Source organism: Eumetopias jubatus, unplaced genomic scaffold (assembly GCF_037043125.1).
Source record: "Eumetopias jubatus isolate StellerSeaLion01/CBP00866 unplaced genomic scaffold, mEumJub1_p1.0 scaffold_11, whole genome shotgun sequence".
In the NCBI taxonomy this organism is placed as follows: Eukaryota; Metazoa; Chordata; class Mammalia; order Carnivora; family Otariidae; genus Eumetopias; species Eumetopias jubatus.
In genome coordinates, this window is record NW_028274817.1 from 42,931,926 (window position 1) to 42,955,067 (window position 23,142).

General features: G+C 40.1%; 1 protein-coding gene, 1 non-coding gene and 1 pseudogene across 2 annotated transcripts; all 3 read left to right on the top strand.

The window, feature by feature from the left end:
* Nucleotides 1-1,257: 1,257 nt before the first annotated feature.
* Nucleotides 1,258-1,677, top strand: LOC114202415 (histone H2B type W-T pseudogene; annotated as a pseudogene).
* Nucleotides 1,678-5,866: 4,189 nt separating this feature from the next.
* On the top strand, nucleotides 5,867-6,000 carry LOC114202422 (small nucleolar RNA SNORA70). Its single transcript, XR_003607797.1, has one exon. It is a non-coding gene; the product is annotated as a small nucleolar RNA SNORA70 (small nucleolar RNA).
* Nucleotides 6,001-6,056: 56 nt separating this feature from the next.
* LOC148163038 (large ribosomal subunit protein uL16-like) lies at nucleotides 6,057-6,379 on the top strand. Its single transcript, XM_088028964.1, has one exon. The coding sequence runs from the start codon at nucleotides 6,123-6,125 to the stop codon at nucleotides 6,360-6,362; it is 240 nt and encodes a 79-aa protein (XP_087885090.1). The 5' UTR covers nucleotides 6,057-6,122; the 3' UTR covers nucleotides 6,363-6,379.
* The last annotated feature ends 16,763 nt before the right edge of the window (nucleotides 6,380-23,142 follow it).

A 23,142-nucleotide genomic window follows, 5' to 3' on the forward strand; every position in this document is an offset into this window, starting at 1 on the left:
GAGTTACAGGTCTTTGTGCCAAGTGAGGTGGCTCTGAAAAGAGCCTTTGGTTTGAGAGGTGGTCAGGCGGTCCAGAGGCAGCTCCTTTGCGTCTGTAGAACCTAATGACGGCCTTTGATAGCCTCGGACACGGTGTGCTTGCAATCTCCCCAGGCAGCAGCAGGCGCACGGCTGTCTGGATATCCCTGGTGGTGATGGTGGAGCACTTGGTGGAGTGGGCCAGGTGAGAGGCCTCGTCGGCGATGTGTTCGAAGATGTCCTTGATGAACGAATCCATGACGCTCACGGCCTCCTGCAAGGGGCTCAGGCCCTGGTGAACCTGCTTCAGAACCCTGAGGAAGTAGGTGGCGAAACTGTCGGGGCGGCGGTGGCGGCGGCAGACAAGGCGGTGGCACCCGCGGCCACGGCCACGGCCACGGCGGCGGCCTCCGCGCCTGGGCTGCTTCTGCTTTGGGCTCATCGAGTCTGCTGCTGTGGGCTCCTCAGTGCATAGGCTTTCCTCAGAAGAGGTCTCACAGCCAGGTTCAGCCATGTGGGGCTCACCTTCCCGACAGCTCAGAAGGAAGGGCACTGGCGGCAGCTTGAGCAGCGAGGGCCCATTTATAGTCGCTGCATTTCCTGACGTCACCGGCAAGTCCTATCTGACTGGACAACATGCAAAGCCAAGAAGCAGGTCACTGAGCCAGGTCTTGTCAGATCTGACTGCTTGCCCTCGAGCTTGCTGTCTCTTCAGTCAGAGTCGGAATCTGGCGTCCTCTAATTTTCTTGTGACGGCCACTAGAAAAATGTTCAAACATTCCATGTAAAGGTGTAGTTTCCTCCAGATTTCCAATATGAAATTTTTTTTTAAAGAGAGTCAGAGAGAGGGAGGGGAGTAGTGGAATGGGTAGGGGGAAAGGGAGTGATTCCCAATCGGAGTACAAGCTCAGCACAGAGCCTGAAGTTGCTCTGTATTTCACAACCCTGAGACCGTGACCCGACATCTGGAGGTAAACTACAAGTTTACATGGAATGTTTGAACGTTTTTCTGGCGGCCGTCACAAGAAAATTAGAAGCCGCCTGATTTCGATATCAAGCTCAAGGGCAAGCCATCAGATCTGACAAGACTTGGCTCAGTGACTCGCTTCTTGTCTTTGCATTTTGTCCAATCAGATAGGACTTGCCAGTGACATCAGGAAATGCAGCCACTATAAATGGGCTGGCACCCCTCAAGCCGCCGCCAGTGCCCTTCTGAGCTGTCAGGAAGGCGAGCCCCACATGGCTGAACCTGGCTGTGAGACCTCTTCTGAGAAAAGCCTCGGCACCGAGGAGCCCACGGCAGCAGACCCAAGGAGCCCGAAGCAGAAGTAGCCGAAGCGCGGAGGCCACCGCCACGGCCGCCGCCTCCACCACTGCTGCTCCGACAGTTTCGCCACCTACTTCCCCAGGGTTCTGAAGCATGTTCACGAGGGCTTGAGCCTCTCGCAGGAGGCCATGAGCGTCATGGATTCGTTCGTCAAGGACATGTTCGAGCACATCGCCAAGGAGGCCTCTCGCCTGCCCCGCTCCACCAAGTGCTCCACCATCACCTTCAGGGATATCCAGAAAGCCGTGCGTCTGCTGCTGCCCGGGGAGATTGGCAAGCACGCTGTCTCCGAGGCCACGAAGGCTGTCATCGTGTTCAACAGACGCGAATGAGCTGCCTCTGGATCGCCTGACCACCTCGCAAAACAAAGGCTCTTTTCAGAGCCACCTAACTTGGCACAAGAGACCTGTAAATCTCCAGAGTGTCACCTACTCTAGCGTTTGGACCTGTGCCATTCCGCACATCCTTAAAACACCTTTACTGTGAGCAAGTCCCTTCAATATATGTGTTTGGACAGTCTGTTATGATTTTCCTTGACCCTGTCGCATTTCATCACTTTCCTAAGTGGCCCATTCCTTCAGATCAGCGTCTTCGGGACTCCTTACGGTCACAGCTGGGTCCACAATAATTTTACTTGCCTTTTGTATTCTCCTTCTCCCACTTGTATCGAGTAGTATCCTATAAAGAATTTCCGAGTGTGTTGATACAGCAACAAATGAATCACTGTAGCAGATACAAAACCCCATTCACATTCCCTCAACGTATCCCCTCATCCTAATTCAGTTAATTCAGTTAATAAAAGAGGACCCAAACACCGTGCAGAAAACTCAACCTATCTAGAACCATGCCCTACTCAAGCTCCCAACCTTGTGAAAGGCCTACTTTAGGTGATTAACATAACATAATAAAATAAAAATAAATAAATGAGCAAATAAGTAAATCAACAAATAAATAAAATAAGAAAAGAAATCCCTACTTTACTTCATTCAAATTTATCTGATTCTGTGCCTTCGTAGCCTACCATCTTTCCCTTTTGACACAAAAGGCTTCCTGCCCTGCAATTATGCCTGGATGACGGGGTCATCCAATGAGAGCAGCTGTGCTCCCAGCCTCCGCTGGCAGCAGCCAATAAGCAACTGGCAGCGCAGGATCCATGGCCATTGGCCCAAATGGTGATGGGGTGACCAGGGCTGAACCAATAATAGCCTTCCTGTGCCTGGAGATTGAGGGGCATGGTGGTGTGTTTGTCGACATGTCTGCCTATGGGTTTCTGTTGAAGCGCTTCCTTTTAACCCGGGTGGTTGAAGTGTAAACATGCAGATGTCACAGTGAGACCTGTCCCTATCGTTTTGAATCAAAATAAGAGGAGGATGTTTGGCAATTAAGTGAATTAAGGTGACTCCCTCCTCTACCTCAAGTGATTTCATAGGTAGGAGGAGTTAGGGTAATGGTAATGCATTTTAATACTCATTGTGTTTTTCTTCTTGGTGCATGGGCTTTTTTCTTTTCTTTGTTTCCTTTTCCTATAGGTACATGCTGAATTTCAAAGTAGTTGGTGATTATCCAAGTGCTCTCCATTCAATTGATTTCTAGCTTCCTATTTATCTGTGAAGGGAGAACACACTGGCGGCGGTAAGGGTGGGAAATTCAATCCTTTAAAATTTGTTACAAGTTGCACTGAAATCCACTATTTCATGATGTTTGCCATGTGTTCCATATGAACTCTTAAAATAAATTCTAAATATCATTTAATTTGAATGTAGAAACTTGTGAAAGGAGTCACTCTGAGCCCAACAGTGAGACAAAAGCTAGGTAAACTACAGAAATCCAACCTTTTCTTGAGCCCATTAGACAGGAGATAAAGCCAAAGGGATATGAAAAGGGTTAGGGGGCTTGCTGCAAAAACACCCATGAAAATCTACCACAAAATGAAGTGCAAGTAAATCCTTCTGCATGTTGACTAGAGAGATATCATATTTGTTTGTAAGACAATTTTGGAAGACTAAGGCCCTTTGTAGAACCATTTGTCTTCTCAGAAAATGAACTGAGGACTATTTAGATAAAACAAATCTTCGTTTCACCCAGTCACTTTATTTCTATCATGCGAATTGCTGCTAGTTCAATATTCCCATGTTTGTTAAGTATGATATTAAGATGTTTTTCAGTTATTCATGCATACTGGTGTCATCTTTGTTATAGAAAAAGTTATTTTGAGGACATAAATAAAATGTGTGTGGGTAATGGCAAGTAGGCACCAGGAACATGTACACGTGGTTGTTTGTTTTGCATTTGTAATTTCAGAAATCAAGTGGGAGCACCAGTAAAAAACAATTTTAAAATGCACCGTCATTGGGCTGTGGATGAAGACTGGGAGTGGAAGTGTGAGAGACACAGAGGAAATCTGGGAAGGAGAAAGGAAAATGAGGTTTAATGTTGAAGATCAAGCTGGGAACTAAATACATCTGATTATTCCCTTCAGTGGGTGATTGAGGAAAGAGGTACCTGGTGAGAAATTTAATGTTGTGTTTACTCAGAAGATGATATAAGAAAATGGATCCTGCTTCACTAACAGATTAGAAGCAGGAACAGATTGAAAATAGTATTAAGAGGACAAAGATACCCACGTCAAACTTTTTCAACACTATTCATATCATGCAATTCACTGAAGAGCATCAGGAAGGACCCAAACTCAGTACAGAAATATCTAAATCCAAAAGTTCAAAACCAAACTTATTCAGGCTCCCTAGAATCTTAAGTTACACTTTTATCCCATTCAGATTTATCTGACTCTGTTCTTTTCATAATATACTCTTTTACTTTTTTAAAAATTCAAAATTTATGACTTGCCACACCTCATCATAGGGATGATAGGAATGTCAGTTCAGAACACTCAAGCCCCACACCCTTCTGAGTCAGCCAATGAGGCCCTTATAGCCTCTGAGATACAGTTACTCACCAATATGTGAGGAGGTATCCTGAGGTAAGCCATTAGGAGACCTCCTTGTTTGCCCCATTTTGGAAATTGAGGGGAAATCAACTGTGATTCTTATTTCCTGTCTTTCCTTTGTTTGATTAATTAGTGGAAGTTTTTAAATTATGGTGAATTCAGATATTTTTATATTAGTTTTCTAGGGCTATTATACCAAATACCAGGGACTGGTGAACTTAAGTGACATATTAGTTATTTCCTCACAATTCTGGATGCTAGAGTTGAAAATCATGTGTCAGACACTTAGATGAGTCTGAGGTCTACGTGCAAAACATCATTTATGGGCCACTTTCCTTATTGTCTTCTTCCACTTGGAATGCTATACTATTTCTGTTAGGCTACCCAGGGAGAGTCCAAAGAGATAAACTGGAGAGCAATGAATGTGTCCCACTATTCTCTACATGTGGCTCTTCCCAACTGAGATTATCTCTACTTATGGTATGAGGAAGTAGAAGTATACAACCAATTCATTCCTACTATGCCTTCATATGCAGAAGCAGCAATTATAGTACATTAAATTGGTCCAAAGGGTCCCTTCTACAATCTTACACTAGCTTCCCTGCCTCACTATGAGCCCTGCCCAAATCCTATTAGCTCAATCCATGCACCTTTTTTTCCCCCTAGAGGTCCAGGTAAGATAGTAACTTGAGCACCCATACACAATAGGACCATTAAAGTTTGAGTTCCACCCCTCCACCAAATTCTTCAGCATACTCATATGAGTGTGATGGCTTTCCCCTCTTGGCATCAGCCCCACTTCTGTTTTCAACTTTGAAACACCTAAATTTGGGGTGCATGGGGAGGTATTACAGACGCAGAGGGAGAGTTCTATGCCATTAAACAAGACTTTACGTTACTTTCAGTTTTGACTGGCATGATAGCAGCTCATAACTCAACCAAGCGAATGTTTTCAGCATGCTTAATGCTGATATCGAGTGACAAGGTCATCCTGGTGGCACCTTTTACTTTAGCCTTGAGAACCCAAGGACTCAGCAACCACAGCCATAGCCACCTTGCTTTCTGGCTGAGGCTGTGAGGTTTTCATGCTCTGGCTGACTCAGGCTTCATTTATGTAGTAATAAATGGTTTTAAGGAGTCCACTTTAATCTGGGGCATCTAATATGCCATTGTCACAATATCTCCTAAATTGGGGTCCAGTTTCAACATTAGAGCTGGGAGAGTTTTTCTAGGATAACAATACTAATCACAAGACTTTATTTAGTTTCTTTTTGTCAGTTTCTCATTGTCCAATGGGTCACCCCGCTGAAACCCAATGTAAGGCAGTAAGAACCAGAATAAAGTCAATGCCTCACCCATGGTTTTTCATGGGAACTTGTCTGTCTCAAGGAAATCTCCCTGACAGTACCTAAGATCTCTTATAAGCAGTAAAATCTAAGGTTGAATTAATAGATTGGAAGAAGGGGTTGATCTAAAAGACAGACTAGTGATTGTTATTTTTCTTTAATAAGCATTACAATCCCCACAAATCTTATCTCCTTTACTAACAATCAAAGTTTTAAAAATTCACCCATCTGCGGCCAATTAAGCCAACTGTGCTCTTTGTCCACGGGGGCCCAGGGTGCCATGGCTGCAAACGGTAGCCTCCTTGGTAGTGTATGCAACCTGCTGATTGTATGGGTTGCCCTAAGGGACCTTGGAGACAGCACTTTCCAATGGATATTGAGGTCTGACCTCATGCTATCTCCAATCTAAGCTGCAGACAGGTATGCGGGTGCTTTTGGAAAGCCCCAGGGCACAGTAGCCAGGGTCCACATTGGCCAAGTCATCATGTCCATCTGTACCAAGCTGCAGAACAAGGAGCATGTGATTGAGGCCCTATGCAGGGCCAAGTTCAGGTTCCCTGGCCGCCAGATGATCCACATCTCCAAGAAGTGGGGCTTTACTAAGTTTAATGCGGATGAATTTGAAGACATGGTGGCTGAAAAGCGGCTTATCCCAGATGGCTGTGGGGTCAAATACATCCCTAATCGTGGCCCGTTGGACAAATGGAGGGCTCTGCACTCATGAGAACCTTGGCACTGCCCCCTCCCTATTCGTGCCCACCAATAAAACCTACTTCCTGTCAAAATAAATAAATAAATAAATAAATAAATAAATAAAAATTCACCCAGTTTCAAAAACAGTATGGAGTTCTTCAAAAAGTTGAAAATAGAGCTACCATATGATCCAGCAATTGCACTACTGGGTATTTACCCCAAAGATAGAAATGTAGGGATCCAAAAGGGTATGTGCACCCCGCTGGTTATAGCAGCAATGTCCACAATAGCCAAACTGTGGAAAGAGCCAAGATGTCCATCAACAGATGAATGGATAAAGAAGAGGTGGTATATATATATATATATATACAATGGAATATTATGCAGCCATCAAAAGGAATGAAATCTTGCCATTTGCCACGATGTCGATGGAACTAGAGAGTGTTATGCTGAGCAAAATAAGTCAATCAGAGAAAGACATGTATCATATGACCTCACTGATATGAGGAATTCTTAATCTCAGGAAACAAACTGAGGAATGCTGGAGTGGTGGGGAGTGGGAGGGATGGGGTGGCTGGGTGATAGATACTGGAGAGGGTATGTGCTATGGTGAGCGCTGTGAATTGTGCAAGACTGTTGAATCACAGATCTGTACCTCTGAAACAAATAATACATTATATGTTAAAAAAAAGAAGACAGCAGGAGGGGAAGAATGAAGGGGGGAAATCGGAGGGAGAGGTGAACCATGAGAGACGATGGACTCTGAAAAACAAACCGAGGGTTCTAGAGGGGAGGGGGGTGAGGGGATGGGTTAGACTGGTGATGGGTATTAAAGAGGGCACATACTGCATGGAGCACTGGGTGTTACACACAAACAATGAGTCATGGAACACTACATCAAAAACAAATGATGTAATGTATGGGGATTAACATAACAATAAAAACTTAAAAGAAACTAATGATGTAATGTATGGTGATTAACATAACATAATAATAAAAAAAAAATTCACCCGGTTTCTGCCCATTGCAGTTGTGTACTGTTGTCTAAGAAGGTGATCTTCCAGGCTGAATTCTAGTGCTATAGTCGTTACAGTGGGATAGACCTTAAAGTAACCACCAGATTGGGGAAGATATCTGCTTTCTGTAAGGTAGTTAGCAACAACCAGGGCACCACTCAGGAAGCTGTCTTTGAGCCTACTTCCCACTTCTCAGTTGGAAACTACCTCCCCAATTTCTCATTAACAGGAATTAAGGAGAAGGACCATTTATTGCACAGTTAATTATACAATTTGGTCAATAGATTGCTACTGATTCACATGGACTTTCCCCAAATCTCATTAATTAGCCTATATGGACCCCACTCTTCTTCTTCTAAAAAATTTTATCTTGGTTAGCATCATTGCCACCTAGTCACCACCTCATTGCCAAAACTGTCAGGAACTGCATGCTGATAGAAAACAGGGGACTCCTGGAGCAGAGATGAGGGACTATTTAATATTCAAAGCAGTAACAGTAGCCAGAGTGTCAGCACTTTGCACTGGTTTCTTGAGCCACAGGGAAGAGAAATAGGGCAAGATGACCTGCAATCAACTGTGTTAAATGAGAGAAAACCTGAGTTTAGGAGACACAAATATTTCATAATGGGTAGTAAGCATGGCTGCCTTTTGTTGCAGAGGAAAGCACTCTATTTTTCAAGTCTTTATGCCAGTTGTTCTTTGCTCATATGGGAGACATTATTTCTATATTCTATGGACTTTCCCTATACAAACATCCTTGAAAAGATTGTCCAAAGTAAAGGGCAGTAAAATTTTTGCTTGCAAAACATGCAGAAACAAGAGAGACCCATGGAGAATTGTCTCCCAACACAAGTTTTTAGTGTCAAACAAAATGTAGACTGTAAATGCTATACATGTGTTATTTGCTTGATACACAACATATTGAAGTCTTAGATGAGTTTGCATTTACAAATGTTTCAAATGGGTATGAGAGAAAGAGAAGTTATTTAGAAACTATAGAAAATCCTCTATATTCCTGATGGTCAGTTAAAAAGTGTTTCTATTTTTTTTAATTTTTTGTTTACTTATTATAACCAAAAGTGTATATTTTTAAGGTGCACAATGTGATGTTGTAATGTATGTATATACATTTTGCAATGATGAACAAAAATGAATTAACATAACCATTACCACCCAGAGTTACCTTTACTCTGGTGTGTGTGGTAAGAATATGTAAGATCTACTTTTTTAACAAATTCAAGTATACAGTTCAGTATTAACTATAATCACCATGCAGTCTATTTAATCTTCAGATCTTATTCATCTTATAACCAAAAGTTTGTACCATTTGATTAACATCTGCCCTTCACCTCCATCTCTAGGTTCTCATAACTATCATTCTACCTTCTGTTACTGAGCTTGATTTTATTTTTAGATTTCACTTATAAGTGAGATCATGCAGTATCTATCTGAAATGTGTTCCTAAAATAAAAAGAAGCGAGTTGAAAAAATGAATATGGTTTTTGCAAAGTTGCTTTCTATTTCGAGGTCTGTATTATGGGATAGGTTATAAAATTGTGAAAAAATACCTTTGTGCCTGTCTGTTAGTAGGGCAAGTTAAGTAACATAGGTGTTGGCACACAGGAAAATCACTCTTATCTGATTGGGGAAATGGCTAACAAGGATGGGACACAAATGACAAAATACATGCATGGGGGTATATAGAGATTGTTTTTATCCATCCTTCCCCACTACCCTGGAGTCACTAGACTTAGGCCATGAGGTTCATTACCTAGGGAAGGGAAATATGTTATCAAATACCATGGAGTAGGAAAAAAGAAAATATGACATAAATAGATTCTCACCTGACAGGAAGAGGAAACAAAAAGCTCTTCTGTTTCTAGGAAATTATGTACAACTTAACCTATAATTCCCATAACAATAAACACACTTAATACCCAGTTCTTGGTTTATAAAACCATTTTCCAATTAAAGGAATGAAGATGTCTTCCCTGAGGAGTGAGAGTGGTACTAGCCTACATTGGGCACCTCAGCCCTGGGTTCCTGTATCAGGAATACAATCCCCCATAATGTCTGACCTTGAGAATCCATGAAGTTTCTCTCTGGGAGAATTGGAGGGTTATAGAAAACCAAAACTCTGCTCTAAATCCCAGTGGAGAGGCAGGAGTTTGAAAAGTGGGCCATATGTGAAGGAGATCAAGGAGAGCTATTGACTAATTATAAGGTGTGTGCTGGGGGAGCAGATATCTGTAGGAAATTTCTCTGGGAACCAAAAGTGCTGGTGGGAGGCATTTAAAAATATTTCCTTCTACCTAGCTGGCCCAGTGCTGGTAGACACCATTTCTGACACTCTTATCTACCTTGCTAACACTGCTTGTCCCACACCAGCATTTCCTTGTGGGCCCACTCTGCCAAACCTGCCTACCCCAGGAGGGGCCCCCCAAGGCAGTTCCTACCCCTTCACACCTGGCAGGTGGCCTCTGAGGACCAGCACCCCACCAAAGTGGTTCCCTTCTTGCCACAAACAGCAGGAAGCCTTGCCAGACCTGCAACCCCCCAAAGAAACTTCTATCCCGGAACATCTAGTGGGGGTCTCCACCTCAGCGAGCAACCCCCAAAAACAACTTTAACCCTAGGGGAGCCAGCCATGCCAACCAGTGCATCAGAACCAGGTTCTGATGACCAGGTGTATTATACTTCTGGGACCCACGGGATACCTTCTATACAAGGTCATTCCTTTAAGCTGGGAGACATAGTTGATCTTCCCAATACATAGAAACACAGAGTCAGGCAGAATGAGGAGACATAAAAATATGTTCCAAATATAAGAACAAGACAAAAGCTCAGAAAAAGAACTAAAGGAAACAGAGATAAGCAATCTACCTAATAAAGAGTTCAAAGTCATAGCCATAAAGATGCTCACCAGACTCAGAAGAAAAATGAATGAACACAGTGAGGACTTCAACAAAGAGATGAAAAATATGAAAAAGAACAAACAAGAGCTGAAGAATACAATAATAAAAGTTTAAAATACACTAGAGGGAATCAATAGCAGATTAGATGATGGAGAGGAATGGATTAGTGATCCAGAAGATGGGGTAGTATAAATAATGAAAGAAAAAATAATTGTGCAACAGAAACAACAACAACAAAAAAATCTTTTTAAAGGAGGAGTGGGGGGAGGAGGGGCAAAAAGGAGAGGGAGAGAGAGAATCTTAAGCAAGGTCCACACCCAGTGTGGAACGCAGCACAGGGCTTGATCTCACAACCGTGAGATCATGACCTGAGCCAAAATCAAAAGTCAGACCCTTAACTGACTGAGCCACCCAGGCACTGCAACAACAAAAAAAATTAATGAAGATAGTTTAAAGGACCTCTGGGACCACATCAAGCATACTAACATTTGCATGATAGAGGTCCCACAAATAGAAGAGAGAGACAAAAGGCCAGAAAACTTATTTGAAGAAATAAGAGTGGAAAACTTTCATAACCTAGGGAAGGAAACAGACATCTAGGTACATGAACTACAGAGAGCACCAAACAAGATGAACCCTGAGAGGTCCACACCATGACACATTATATAATTAAAATGTCAAAATTTAAGGTAAAGAAAAAATATTGAAAACAGCAAGATAAAAGCAACTAATTACATGCAAGAGAACTCCTATAAGGTCATCAGCAGATTTTTTTCAGCAGAAACTTTGCAAACCAGAGAAAAGTGGCACAATATAATTAAAGTGATGAAGGGAAAAAAACCTACAACCAAGAATACTCTACATGGCAAAACTAACATTCAGAATTGAAGGAAAAAGAAAACATTTCCCAGACAAACAAAAGTTAAAGGAGTTCATCACCACTAAACCAGCCTATCAAGAAATGTCAAAGGAACTTCTTTAAGCAGAAAAGAAAAGACTATGACTACAAGTAAGAAAATTATGAGAGAAAATTATGAAAGAAAAAGTCTCACTGGTAAAAGCAACCACTTATAAATCTAATATGATGTTAAAAACCAAAAGTAGCAAAATTAACTATATCTACAATAATTAGTTTAGAGATACATGAAATAAAAATAGGCAAAACATAACATAAAATATAAAATGGAGGGAGGGATTAAAAATATAGTGCTTTTAGAATGCATTTGAACTTAAATGACCATCAACTTAAAATAGACTGTTATACACATAGGTTGCTATATATGAACTTTACGGTATCCACAAACCAAAAACTTTTAATAGAGAAAAAATAAAGAGAAAGGAATCCAACCCTAACACTAAATAAAGTCATCAGTCACAAGGGAAGAGAGCAAGAAAAGAAAGAAGCAAAGAAGAAAAAAAAGTAACCAGAAAACAATTGACAAAATGGCAAAAAGCACACACCTATCAAGAACTACTTTAAATCGAACAAATGCTCTAATCAAGAGATTGGGTCACTGAGTTGATTAAAAAAAAAACCATCTGTATTCTGCCTACAAAGATTCACTTCAGTCTAAAGACAAACACAGACTAAAAGTGAAGGGATGGAAAGACATTCTATACCAATAGCCATGAAGAAAAGCTGTGGTAAGAATACATATATTAGATAAAATAGACTTTAAAGACAGTAACAAGATACAAAGAAGGGCATTATCCAATCCAACAAGAAGACGTAACAATTCTAAATATCTATGCACCCAACAAAGAAACACCTAAACACATAAAGCAAATATTAACAGACATAAAAGGAGAAATGGACAGTAATACAGTAATAATAGGGAACATTAACATCCCACTTACATCAATGGATAGATCATCCAGATAGAAAATCAACAAGGAAACAATGGCCTTCAATGACACACTAGACCACATGGACTTAATAGATATACAGACATTCTCTTTTTTAATTTTTAAATTTTTTATTTAGGTTTTAGAGAGAGAGGGAGAGTGTGCATGGCGTGGGGGAGGGGCAGATGGAGAGGGACAAAGAGAATCTTAAGCAGGCTCCACAACTAGCATGGAGCCCAATGCGGGGCTTGATCTCATGACTCTGAGATTATGACCTGAGCCAAAATCAAGAGTCAGATGCTTAACCAACTGAGCCACCCAGGCACACCATATACAGAACATTCTATCCAAATACAGAATCATACACATTATTTTCAAGTGCACATAGAATATTCTCCAAGATAGATCACATGTGAGGCCACAAAACAAGTCCCAAAATGTAAGAAGACTGAAATCATGTTGAGCATCTTTCTTGACCACAGCAGTATGAGACTAGAGATCAATCACAAGGAAAGAAACTGGAAAAAAACACAAACACACGGAAGCTAAACAATATACTACTAAAAGACCAATGGATCAATGAAGAAATCAAAGAGAAAATTTAAAAAATACCTTTAGACAAACAGAAGTTAAAACAAAACATGCAAAATTCTATGGGATATAGCAAAAGCAGTTCTAAGAGGGAAGTTTATAGTGATACAGGCCTACCTCAAGAAACAAGAAAAATCTCAAACAACCTAACCTTACACCTACAGGAACTAGAAAAAGAGCCCAAAGTTAGTAGAAGGAAGGAAATAATAAAGATCTGAGCAGAAATAAATGAAATAGAGACTAAAAATACAATAGAAAAGATCAACAAAACTAAGATTTGGTTCTTTTAAAAGATAAACAAAATCAATAAGCTTTTAGCAACACTTATCAAGAAAAAAAGAGGGCCCAAATAAATAAAATTAGAAATGAAAGAGAAGTTACAACTGATACCACAGAAATACAAAGAATTATTAGAGACTACTGTGTACAATTATATGCCAACTAATTGGACAACCTAGAAGAAATGAAAAATTCCCAGAAATACACAATCTTCCAAAACAGAATCATGAAGAAATAGAAAATCTGCATAGACCAAATACTAGTAATGAAATTGAATTGTAATTAAAAAAAAAAAACCCCAACAAAAGTCAAGAGCCAGATGTATTCACAGGTGAATTCTAACATTTAAATTAAAACATTTAGGGGTGCCTGGGTGGCTCAGTCAATTAAGTGGCCAACTCTTGATTTTGGCTCAGGTCATGATCTCAGGGTCCTGGGGTCAAGCCCCTAGTCAGGCTCTGCACTCAGAGGGGAGTCCGCTTGAGGATTCTCTCTTTCCCTCTCCCTCTGCCCCTCCCCCTGCTCATGCTCTCTCTCTAAAATAAATAAATAAATCCTTTAAAAAATTGAAACACTTAGGGCACCTGGGTGGCTCAGTTGGTTAAGCGACTGCCTTCGGTTCAGGTCATGATCCTGGAGTCCCAGGATCGAGTCCCACATCGGGCTCCCTGCTAAGCAGGGAGTCTGCTTCTCCCTCTGACCCTCCCCCTCTCATGTGCTCCCTCTCTCTCTCATTCTCGCTCTCTCAAATAAATAAATAAAATCTTTAAAAAAATAAAATAAAATAAAAAATAAAAAATTGAAACACTTAAAGAATTAACACCTATTCTCCTCAAACTATTTCAGAAAATAGAAGAGGAAGGAAAGCTTCCAAATACATTCTACAAGGCCAGCATGACTTTGAACCCAAAATCAGACAAAGACACTATTAAAAAAGAAACTACAGGCCAACACCCCTAATGAAAATACATACAAAAATCCTCAACAAAATACTAGCAAACCACATTCAACAATACATTGAAAAGGTCTTTCATCATGATCAAGTAGGATTTACTCCAGGGATAGAAGGATAGTTCAATATTTGCAAATCAATCAATGTGATACACCATGTTAACAAAATGAAGGATAAAAATCATATGATCATTCCAACGGATGCAGAAAAGGCATGACAAAAATCAACATCTGTTCATGATAAAAATTCTCAAGAAAGTGAGTTAAGAAAGAACATACCTCAACATAATAAGGCCATATATGACTACATGGCTAACATTATACTCAATAGTGAAAAAATAAGAGCTTTTATTCTAAAATCATGAATAAGACAAAAATGTCTACTCTTACCACTTTTATTCAATATAGTACTGGAAATCCTAGTGACAGCAATCAGATAAGAAAAAGAAATAAAAGGCAACCAAATTGTAAGAAAGAAGTAAAACTGTCACAATTTCCAGATGGCATGATACTAAATATAGAAAACGCTAAAGACCTCACCAAAAAACTATTAGGAGTAAAAAATGAATTCAATGAAGTTGCGGGATACAAAATTAACATACAGAAATATGTTATATTTTTATACACTAATAATGAAATAGCAGAAAGAGAAATTAAGAAAAAATTCCATTTACTCTTGCACCAAAAAGAATAAAATACTTAGGAATAAACTTAACCAAGGAGGTAAAAGACCTATACTCTGAAAACTATATAACACTGATGAAAGAAATTGAAGATGACACAAATAAATGGAAAGATATTCCTTGCTCATGGATTGGAAGAATTAATATTGTTCAAATGTCCATATGAGACAAAACAATCTACAGATTTGATGAAATCCATATCAAAATAACAATAGCATTTTTCACAGAACTAGAACAAATAATCCTAAAATGTGTATGAGATCACAAAAAACCCAGAATAGCCAAAACAAAACTGAAAAAAAGACAAAAACAAAGCTGGAGGTATAGTACTTTCATATTTCAAATTATATTACAAATCTATAGTAATGAAAACAATAGGGTACAGGCACAAAAGCAGACACATAGATCAATGGAACAGAATAGAAAGCCCAGAAATAAACCCACACTCATATGGTCAATTAATCTACAACAAAGGATACAAGAATATACAATGGGGGAGAGACAGTCTCTTCAATAAATGGTGAGAAAACTGGACAGGTACATGCAAAACAAGACCACTTTCTTATATCAAAAATAAACTCAAAATAGACAAAGATCTAAATGTAATACCTGAAACCATAACACTCCTTAAAGAAAACATAAGCAGTAAACTTTTTAAATTTATTTTTAAGTCTTTATTTTAATTCCAGTTAGTTAACATACAGTGTTATATTAGTTTCAGGTATACAATATAGTGATTCAACAATTCCATGCATCACCCAGTGCTCTTCATGACAAGTGCACTCCTTAATTCCCATCACCTATTTAAACCAGCCCCCCTACCCCCTCCCATCTGATAACCATCAATTCTCTAAATTAAGAGTTTGTTTCTTGTTTTGTCTCTCTCTCTTTCTTTTTATTCCCTTTGCTTCTTTGTTTTGTTTCTTAAATTCCACATATGAGCGAAATCATATGGTATTTTTCTTTCTCTGGCTGACTTCTCTTAGCATTATTCTCTAGCTCCATCCATGTCATTGTAAAGAGCTAGATTTCATTCTTTTTTATAGCTTTATGGCTGAATAATATTCATATATATATTATATATATTATATATATATCACTTCTTCTTCATCCATTCATCAATTGATAGACACTTGGACTGCTTCCATATCTTGACTGTTGTAAATAATGCTGCTATAAACATAGGGGTGCATGTATCCCTTTGATTAGTGTTTTTGTATTCTTTGGGTAAATACCCAATAGTCTGATTGCTGGATCATAAGGTATTTCTATTTTGAACTTTTTGAGGAAACTCCGTACTGTTTTCCAGAGCGGCTGCATCAGTTTGCACTCTCACCAATAGTACACAAGGGTTCCTTTTTCTCCACATCCCTGCTAACACCTGTTGTTTCTTGTGGTTTTGATTTTAGCTATTCTGACAGGTGTGCTGGTTACCAGAGGGGTGGTGGTGAGTGGGTAAAATAGGTGATGGGGATTAGGGAGTGCATTTGTTGTGAAGAACACTGAGTGATGTATGGAATTGTTGAATGAGTGTATTGTACACCTAGAACTAATATAACACTGTATGTTAACTGTACTGTAATTAAAACTTTTAAAAATTTGAAAGCAAAACAAAACAAAAAAAGCAGGCAAAACTAATCAGTGCTGTTAGAAATGAGGTTTATCATTATCCTTAGACAAAGTAGTTACTGGGAGTGGCTACCTTGGAAAGCTTCAAGGGTGCTGGTACTGTTCTGTTCCTTGATTTGGGTGCTAATTGCACAGGTGTGTTCACTTTGAGAAAATACATGAAGCAATTTGTGCACTTTTCTGTATGTATGTCATATTTCAATAAAAATTAAGTTTATCAAACATCAAACTCTGCAGTATCTTCCATTCTTTTAGCAGAGTCTCATAAACTTGGCTGATCATGAAAATCATTTCAAGCATAAATTTCCAGTCCCAATCTCAGACCACCTGAATCAGGATTGCTGTAGGTAGGCAAGTGCTGGGAATCAGCATTTTACCAACAATTTTCTAAGGATATTCTGTTTTTAAAAGCCACTTTATTAAGGTATAATTGACATAAAAACTGCATATTTATTGTATACAAATCGAGGACTTTGGGGATAACTATACACCTGTGAAACCATCAACACCATCAAGGCCATAGGCATATCCATCACCTCCCAAAGTTTCTTCTCATACCTGTATTATGGTTATTATTATTGTTACTGCTACTACTACTGCTATTTTGTGTGTGTGTGTGTGGTAAGAACACTTAACATAAGATCTACCCTTTTAGAAAAATTTTAAGTATACAGAAAGACAAATACTGCATGGTCTTAATTATATGTGGAAACTAATGTAGTCAAACTCACAGAAGCAGAGAGTACAATGCTGATTGTCTGGGGCTAGAGAGAGTGAGAAATGGGGAGATGATGGTGAAAGGGTACAAAGTTTGCAGGATACTGTTGGTATGAGGCAAGTTTCAGAAAACTTTTTCTATAACACTTAAGAGCATATTGGTTAACTGAAATTTTCTTATTTGTTCCCCAGTGCCCAGCTCTGATGTCTAGCTACCCAAACCTTTGTAGGCATAGACTATCTAGAAAGTCCGTTAGAGAGCTTTGATTTTAGTCTTCTCCTTTTACAGAGTAGAAATGAAGACTCAAATTAGTTTTAGTTTTTAACTTACCCAAGATTATAATAAGAATGTCAAAAAGCCATAAGATATAGCAAGAAGATATCTGATCATGGCCATGTATTTGAAAGGATAAGAGATACAACTTATGAATACATATGCCTCTGGAAATACCTATGTCAGGGAAAGTAATGTCTTCTTCCAATATATAAAACAGGTCAATGGTTGGGGAGGAATTTTCAAATATCTTGGGAAAGAGAAATAATCAAAATAACTATAAAGCCAAATGGTTAACATTAGTATGATAAAGGGCTGATAGAACAGGTTGAGATAAATTCATACCATCAATTAACCACAAAATGAGATTCCCATAAAATCAATAGGACATATGTGAAAGAAAGAAGTCATGCAAAATGAAGTGAATGATGCCATCATTTCCAATCATCAATTAATTTCTTAAAAGATTGGAAAGTTGGAAGAGGGGTATGGAGGTTAAGCAAATTCTTGTTCTTAGAGGAATTAGAAATATAGGAGAAATTATTGATGGCATATAAGCCCTGTTCATATTTCAAGATTTCCAAAGGGGGTGTGTGTATGTTATTTAATATGGGTGTGGGGTGGCTAATGTAAAGATTATTCTTAGGGAAAGAGTAAAATTAAAGTCTCTAAGGAAAAAATAGATCTCTTCTGTAGAAACAAATAATGAGGGATATGGGAAAGCCACAGATGAAGAAAGGAATAATGTATATGGTGAAAATAATGTATTATCTATAAACCTAGAGCTGTAATTTTCAAAATTTATTCTGTATCAGATTCACCAGGCCCTAAGGAGCTTGTGAAAATAAAGATTCCTATGCCTCTTTCCAAAGGATAATGACCTAGCAGATCTATGTAGGGCTCAGGAGATTTCATTTTAACCAAAACGACTCCTTACATACACACATGCATATCACACCAAGGAGTTTCTGATGCACACTAAAGTTTAAGAACCACTAAACCATGCTCTATCTCCAAAAACCTCTGTGTCCACTTCTTCCATATTCAAAGCCCTGAGAAGGCTGAGTCAAGTCATGTGTCTATATCTTAGCTGTCAGGAGCAGAAAGTGGGAATGTTTGGTCCCTTTTGGCCTCTGTAGTGAGAGGCAGGGCACTTTTTAATACACAATGGACAATGCTAAGGGGGTTCAGATGATATGAAACCATAAAAAGACTGGCAAATATCTACTATAAAACATCACTTGTGAAATCTTGATCAAGTCATTGAAGAGAAGAGTTCCTAGGTTGGGTGGCCTCATTGCTGAGCCATTTTGAGATTAGTAAGTATTTCAAGATCAATAGACCAGCAATTGGTATGAATTTTACAGTTGAGGACACTGACTCAGAGAAGTTAGCATGAGTCACTGAAGGTCATATAATTAGAAAGTGGAAGAAGATTAGCCAGACTCTGTGGGTAAGGTAGGATTTCAGTTGGACCTTAGAGGAGAGGGTTGATTGGAACTAACAAAGAAAGAGATGGAATGGGAGTGAAGAGAGAAGTCCAGCTCTGGGGCACTTCATGAGAAGAAGGATGAGGTAAGACTAATAAGATATTTTCATGGAAAAATGAATAGTCCAGTTCAGACTGATTGTAAGGTTTGTATAGAAAGAAGGTATAGGGAAGATATAAGGTACATAAAAGTCAGGTCTTAGAGGACCTTGGTTGAATGTTTTAGGAAGACTAATCTGGGCACAATGTATCCGATGGCTTGAAACCTGGATGTAGGGTTACCATCAAAGTAGAAGAAACAAAACAAAAACAAAAACCATAGTGTATAAAGCCAAAGTTCTAGAGTCAGAAGGTCTTCAGGCAAGTTACTTAATTTCTCTTTGCCTCATATTTTCCACATCTGTAAGGTAAGATTAATAATAATATTTACCTCAGGGACACCTGGATGGCTCAGTCAGTTAAGCATCTGCCTGCAGCTCAGGTCATGATCCTGGGGTCCTGGGATCAAGTCTCGCATCAGGCTCCCTGCTCAGTGGGGAGCCTGCTTCTCCCTCTGCCCCTCCCCCTGCTTGTGCTTGCTCTCTATTTCTTTCTCTCTCTCTGAAACATAAATAAATAAAATCTTTTAAAAAAATAATAATAATATTTACCTCGTAGAGTTGTAGTGAGAATTAACTGAGATAATGGAAGTAATGCCCTAATGAGAGTATTAGAGTGCTAGGGGGAAAAGAGGTGACATACTCATATCAGGTAATTTAAAAGAATTTAATAAAGGGACTATTAACAATTATGTGGGTTAGGTGTAGGGAAAACACAAGGAATGGTAAAGTACCTGGGGACAAATAAAATTGAGGTTACTGCCACTCTTAATATTATAGTAGGGAGAAGAGAAAGAAGTGGGAGAAGTTAGTTGATGAGAGAGAGGGATGTTGAGAGGGTCATCTATCAGGTACTGTGAACTTAACTATCCCACTGGGACCTTGCACGGAAGGAGCTGAGTGAATAAATACCCTGACCTCAATCTCCTTCCTCTCTCAGATCTCCTGCCAGGGCTTCTCAATGGTGGAACCCAACAGAAAACCAAAATAAAAAAAATTTCATTAATGATCTCAATACAGGTCAATCTCCCCCTCAGACATAAAGCATGGGGAAGAATGGGGAGGGACAAAGTGTAAAACTGGAAGAACAGGAAGTGCCAAATAACCGGTGGTAATGTGATTTAGATTCATTCCCTGAAAAGCCCCTAGCCTTCTGGCTTGTTGGGGTCATTGTGCCTTCTAAGATTTAAGAGATCCTGGGAAAGGTTTGATGCTTTTTTTTTTTTTTCTGGTCACCAATGTCTGTGAGTTTCTGCTTCTTTTTCTCTTCTCATGCTTCTTGGGTATGTGGTTCTTTTTCTGTACTATATTGCCTCCCTGCTCATTCCTTGATTCCTTCACTTTCCCATACACTACCAATAGCTATGTGCTTTCAGATCTTACTGAAGGACCAAATATTTGTAAACAAGTTAAAATTATTAAATATCTTTCACCTTAAAATTTCCTTAGCCATTTTGCTAGGGCTTGAGTATTCTTGATGCTGCTAAATTCTCCTCTCTCTTTCAGTCTTCTCCCTACTTTTCCTCAGATTTTGAATATCCAAATCATGTCGTTACTGGTAATTTCTCAAGCAGAGCAGTTTAGCTCCAGGTCTATTCCAACCATGTCCCAAGAATAATCTTTGAGTAATCAAAATGATCCATCAAGGTTTTTGCTAAAACAAACACAGATCTCCTCCCTTAAGAGGAAATTTGCGGTTAGTTAGCTCTTAAACTAACACTTTTATTTTTTCCTCATTAGTTTGTTCAGTTGTTTTTCAGGCATGAGTTGATGAACACCTGGTCTGATAGAGTGGTAAGAAGATTGAAAACAAAGGGACAGATGTGAAGTACATTAGATGAGAAAAATAAGTCAATAAACCATGATGGCTAAGTAGATATGGATAAGAGCCCCTGAGAAGGAAGAGGGCCATGCTACAACAAGGTTTGCAGTCTGCGTGACAGAGAACCTTGATGCTTTAGGCTTAGTTTTGCTGCAGGTTGCATGACAGCCATGCCATCTTTTTCTCCAGCAAAATAATTAAATAATTCGGTCACCATGAAACATTGTGTTTTCTCTCACACGCAGTCTTTCTCAATCTCTCTCTCTCATTCTGTGTGTGTGTGTGTGTGTGTGTGTGTGTGTGTGTGTGAACTCAGTGTGTTTAGGGTGAAATGAGGACTGGTCAGGCAAGCCCTAAAAATAAGACCTGCCTATCCTTTGCCTTGCTGAAACTTGTACGGTATTCATGCTCTACTCTTGTTGGAAGGAGATTATCAGGCTTATTTCTGATGTCTCACAAAGACAGATGGAAGTTGTATGACCTCACCTTTTCCATTCATTGAGAGTAAGGTAGTTTCCATCCCAGGCTAGGCCTCATACTTTCATCTCCTCTTCAACTTTCCCGCTTTTCATTTTTTCCAGTTGTCCTCTCCCCCAGTTTGCTGTCCTCCAGAAGCCAGAGGAGGGGGTCTGGGTCATAGCCATAACTGCTTTAATCCACATCTATCACCCATAAATTACACTAAACCATACTCCTTCAGTGTTAAAAAACTGATTTTCTTATAGTTGATCTTGAAGCACTACAGGAAACTAATATTTAATGTACCTTTTTAAACAATAACAACTGGGGAGAGAGAAAAGATGGTGGAGGAGTAGGGGACCCTATTCCAACTGGTCCCCAGAATTGAGCTGGATATCTACTAGACCACTCTGAGCACCCACGAAATCAGCCTGAGATGTAAGAAAATAGATCTGGATCTCTACAAACAGAATATCGCAGGTGGTTGGTTTCGAGGTACAAAGTGGGGAGCTGTGATTCCACAGGCAGATATTGGAGGATAAAAGGCAGCGAGAGGGAGCCTGGCCATGGGGATCCTACACAACTGGTGAGTGAAAGCCTCCTGCGCTGGGAACCAGGCACAGACTCGCCCTGGTAGCGGCAGGGAAAGGACTTTAGGGCAGCCCCCAGGACAGAAACCTGGACCAGTGGGGTCGAGCGTGCAAACTGGGAGTGGCTGGCAGTTTTAGAAGCACAAAGGGCAGAGATGTGCCCCAACCTGGAGGCAGGACAGGGAGCGCTGTGGAGGGGCACACAACCCAGGATGCTGCAGCTTATAGCAGCACAGACAGAAACGGAGACAGTGTGGCCTGGAGAACTCACTGAAGAACAGACTGCGACTCTCTGCTCTGAGGCAGAGGGTGGGAAACGGTCTCTTCTGCTCTGACTCTTGGGAGATACACGGAAAACCACCAGGGAAAGCTGCCAGAGAACAAAAGCCCCAAAAAACCTGTTCCCACTGAGCCCATCCCCCACCACAGGGAGGCAGGGCAACTCTGCCCAAACAGGGTTGCCTGAGTAACAGCACAGCGGGCCCCTCCCCAAGAAGACAGGCTGGGAAAACAAGAGGCCAGCAACCCTAAGGTCCCTAGAAAACAGGTGCATCTTGCTTGGGTTCTGGTCAATAATTTGGACTCTACACATTCCCTCAACCACCCATCAACAGAATGACTAGGAGGAGGAACCCCTCAAATAGAAAAGACTCAGAGATTATGACTTATGCAGCAGATTTACAAATGGATGCAGATATAACCAAGATGTCAGAGATGGAATTCAGGCTAGCAATTGTGAAGACAATAGCTAGAATGGAGAAATCAGTTAATGGCAACATAGAGTCTCTAAGGGCAGAATGGAAAGCTGAATTGGCAGAACTTAAAAATGCTATCAATGAGAGCCAATCTAATCTAGATAATCTAACAGCTAGGGTAAGTGAGGCAGAAGAATGAATCAGTGACCTGGAAGGCAATTTAATAGATAAAAAGAGAAAAGAGGAGGCCAGGGAAAAACAACACAGAATCCATGAAAATAGAATCAGAGAAATAAGTGACACCATGAAGCGTTCCAATGTCAAAATTATTGGAATCCCGGAGGGAGTGGAGAGAGAGAGAGGACTAGAAGATGTATTTGAGCAAATCGTAGCTGAGAACTTCCCTAATCTGGGGAATGAAACAAACATTCGTGTCCTAGAGGCAGAGAGGACCCCTCCCAAGATCAAGGAAAACAGGCCAACGCCTCGGCCTGTAATAGTAAAACTCGCCAATCTTAGAACCAAGGAAACGATCTTAGGGGCAGTTAAGGGGAAGAGATTCCTTACGTACAAAGGGAGGAACATCAGAATAACGTCAGACCTATCCACAGAGACCTGGCAAGCCAGAAAGGCCTGGCAAGACATATTCAGGGTACTAAACGAGAAGAACATGCAGCCAAGAATACTTTATCTGGCAAGGCCGTCATTTAGAATGGAGGGAGAGATGCAGAGCTTCCAAGACCGGCAGAAACTGAAAG

Bases quoted from the DNA above. Each gene is read 5' to 3' on its own strand.
- LOC148163038 (XM_088028964.1), top strand. From the start codon at position 6,123: ATGTCCATCTGTACCAAGCTGCAGAACAAGGAGCATGTGATTGAGGCC.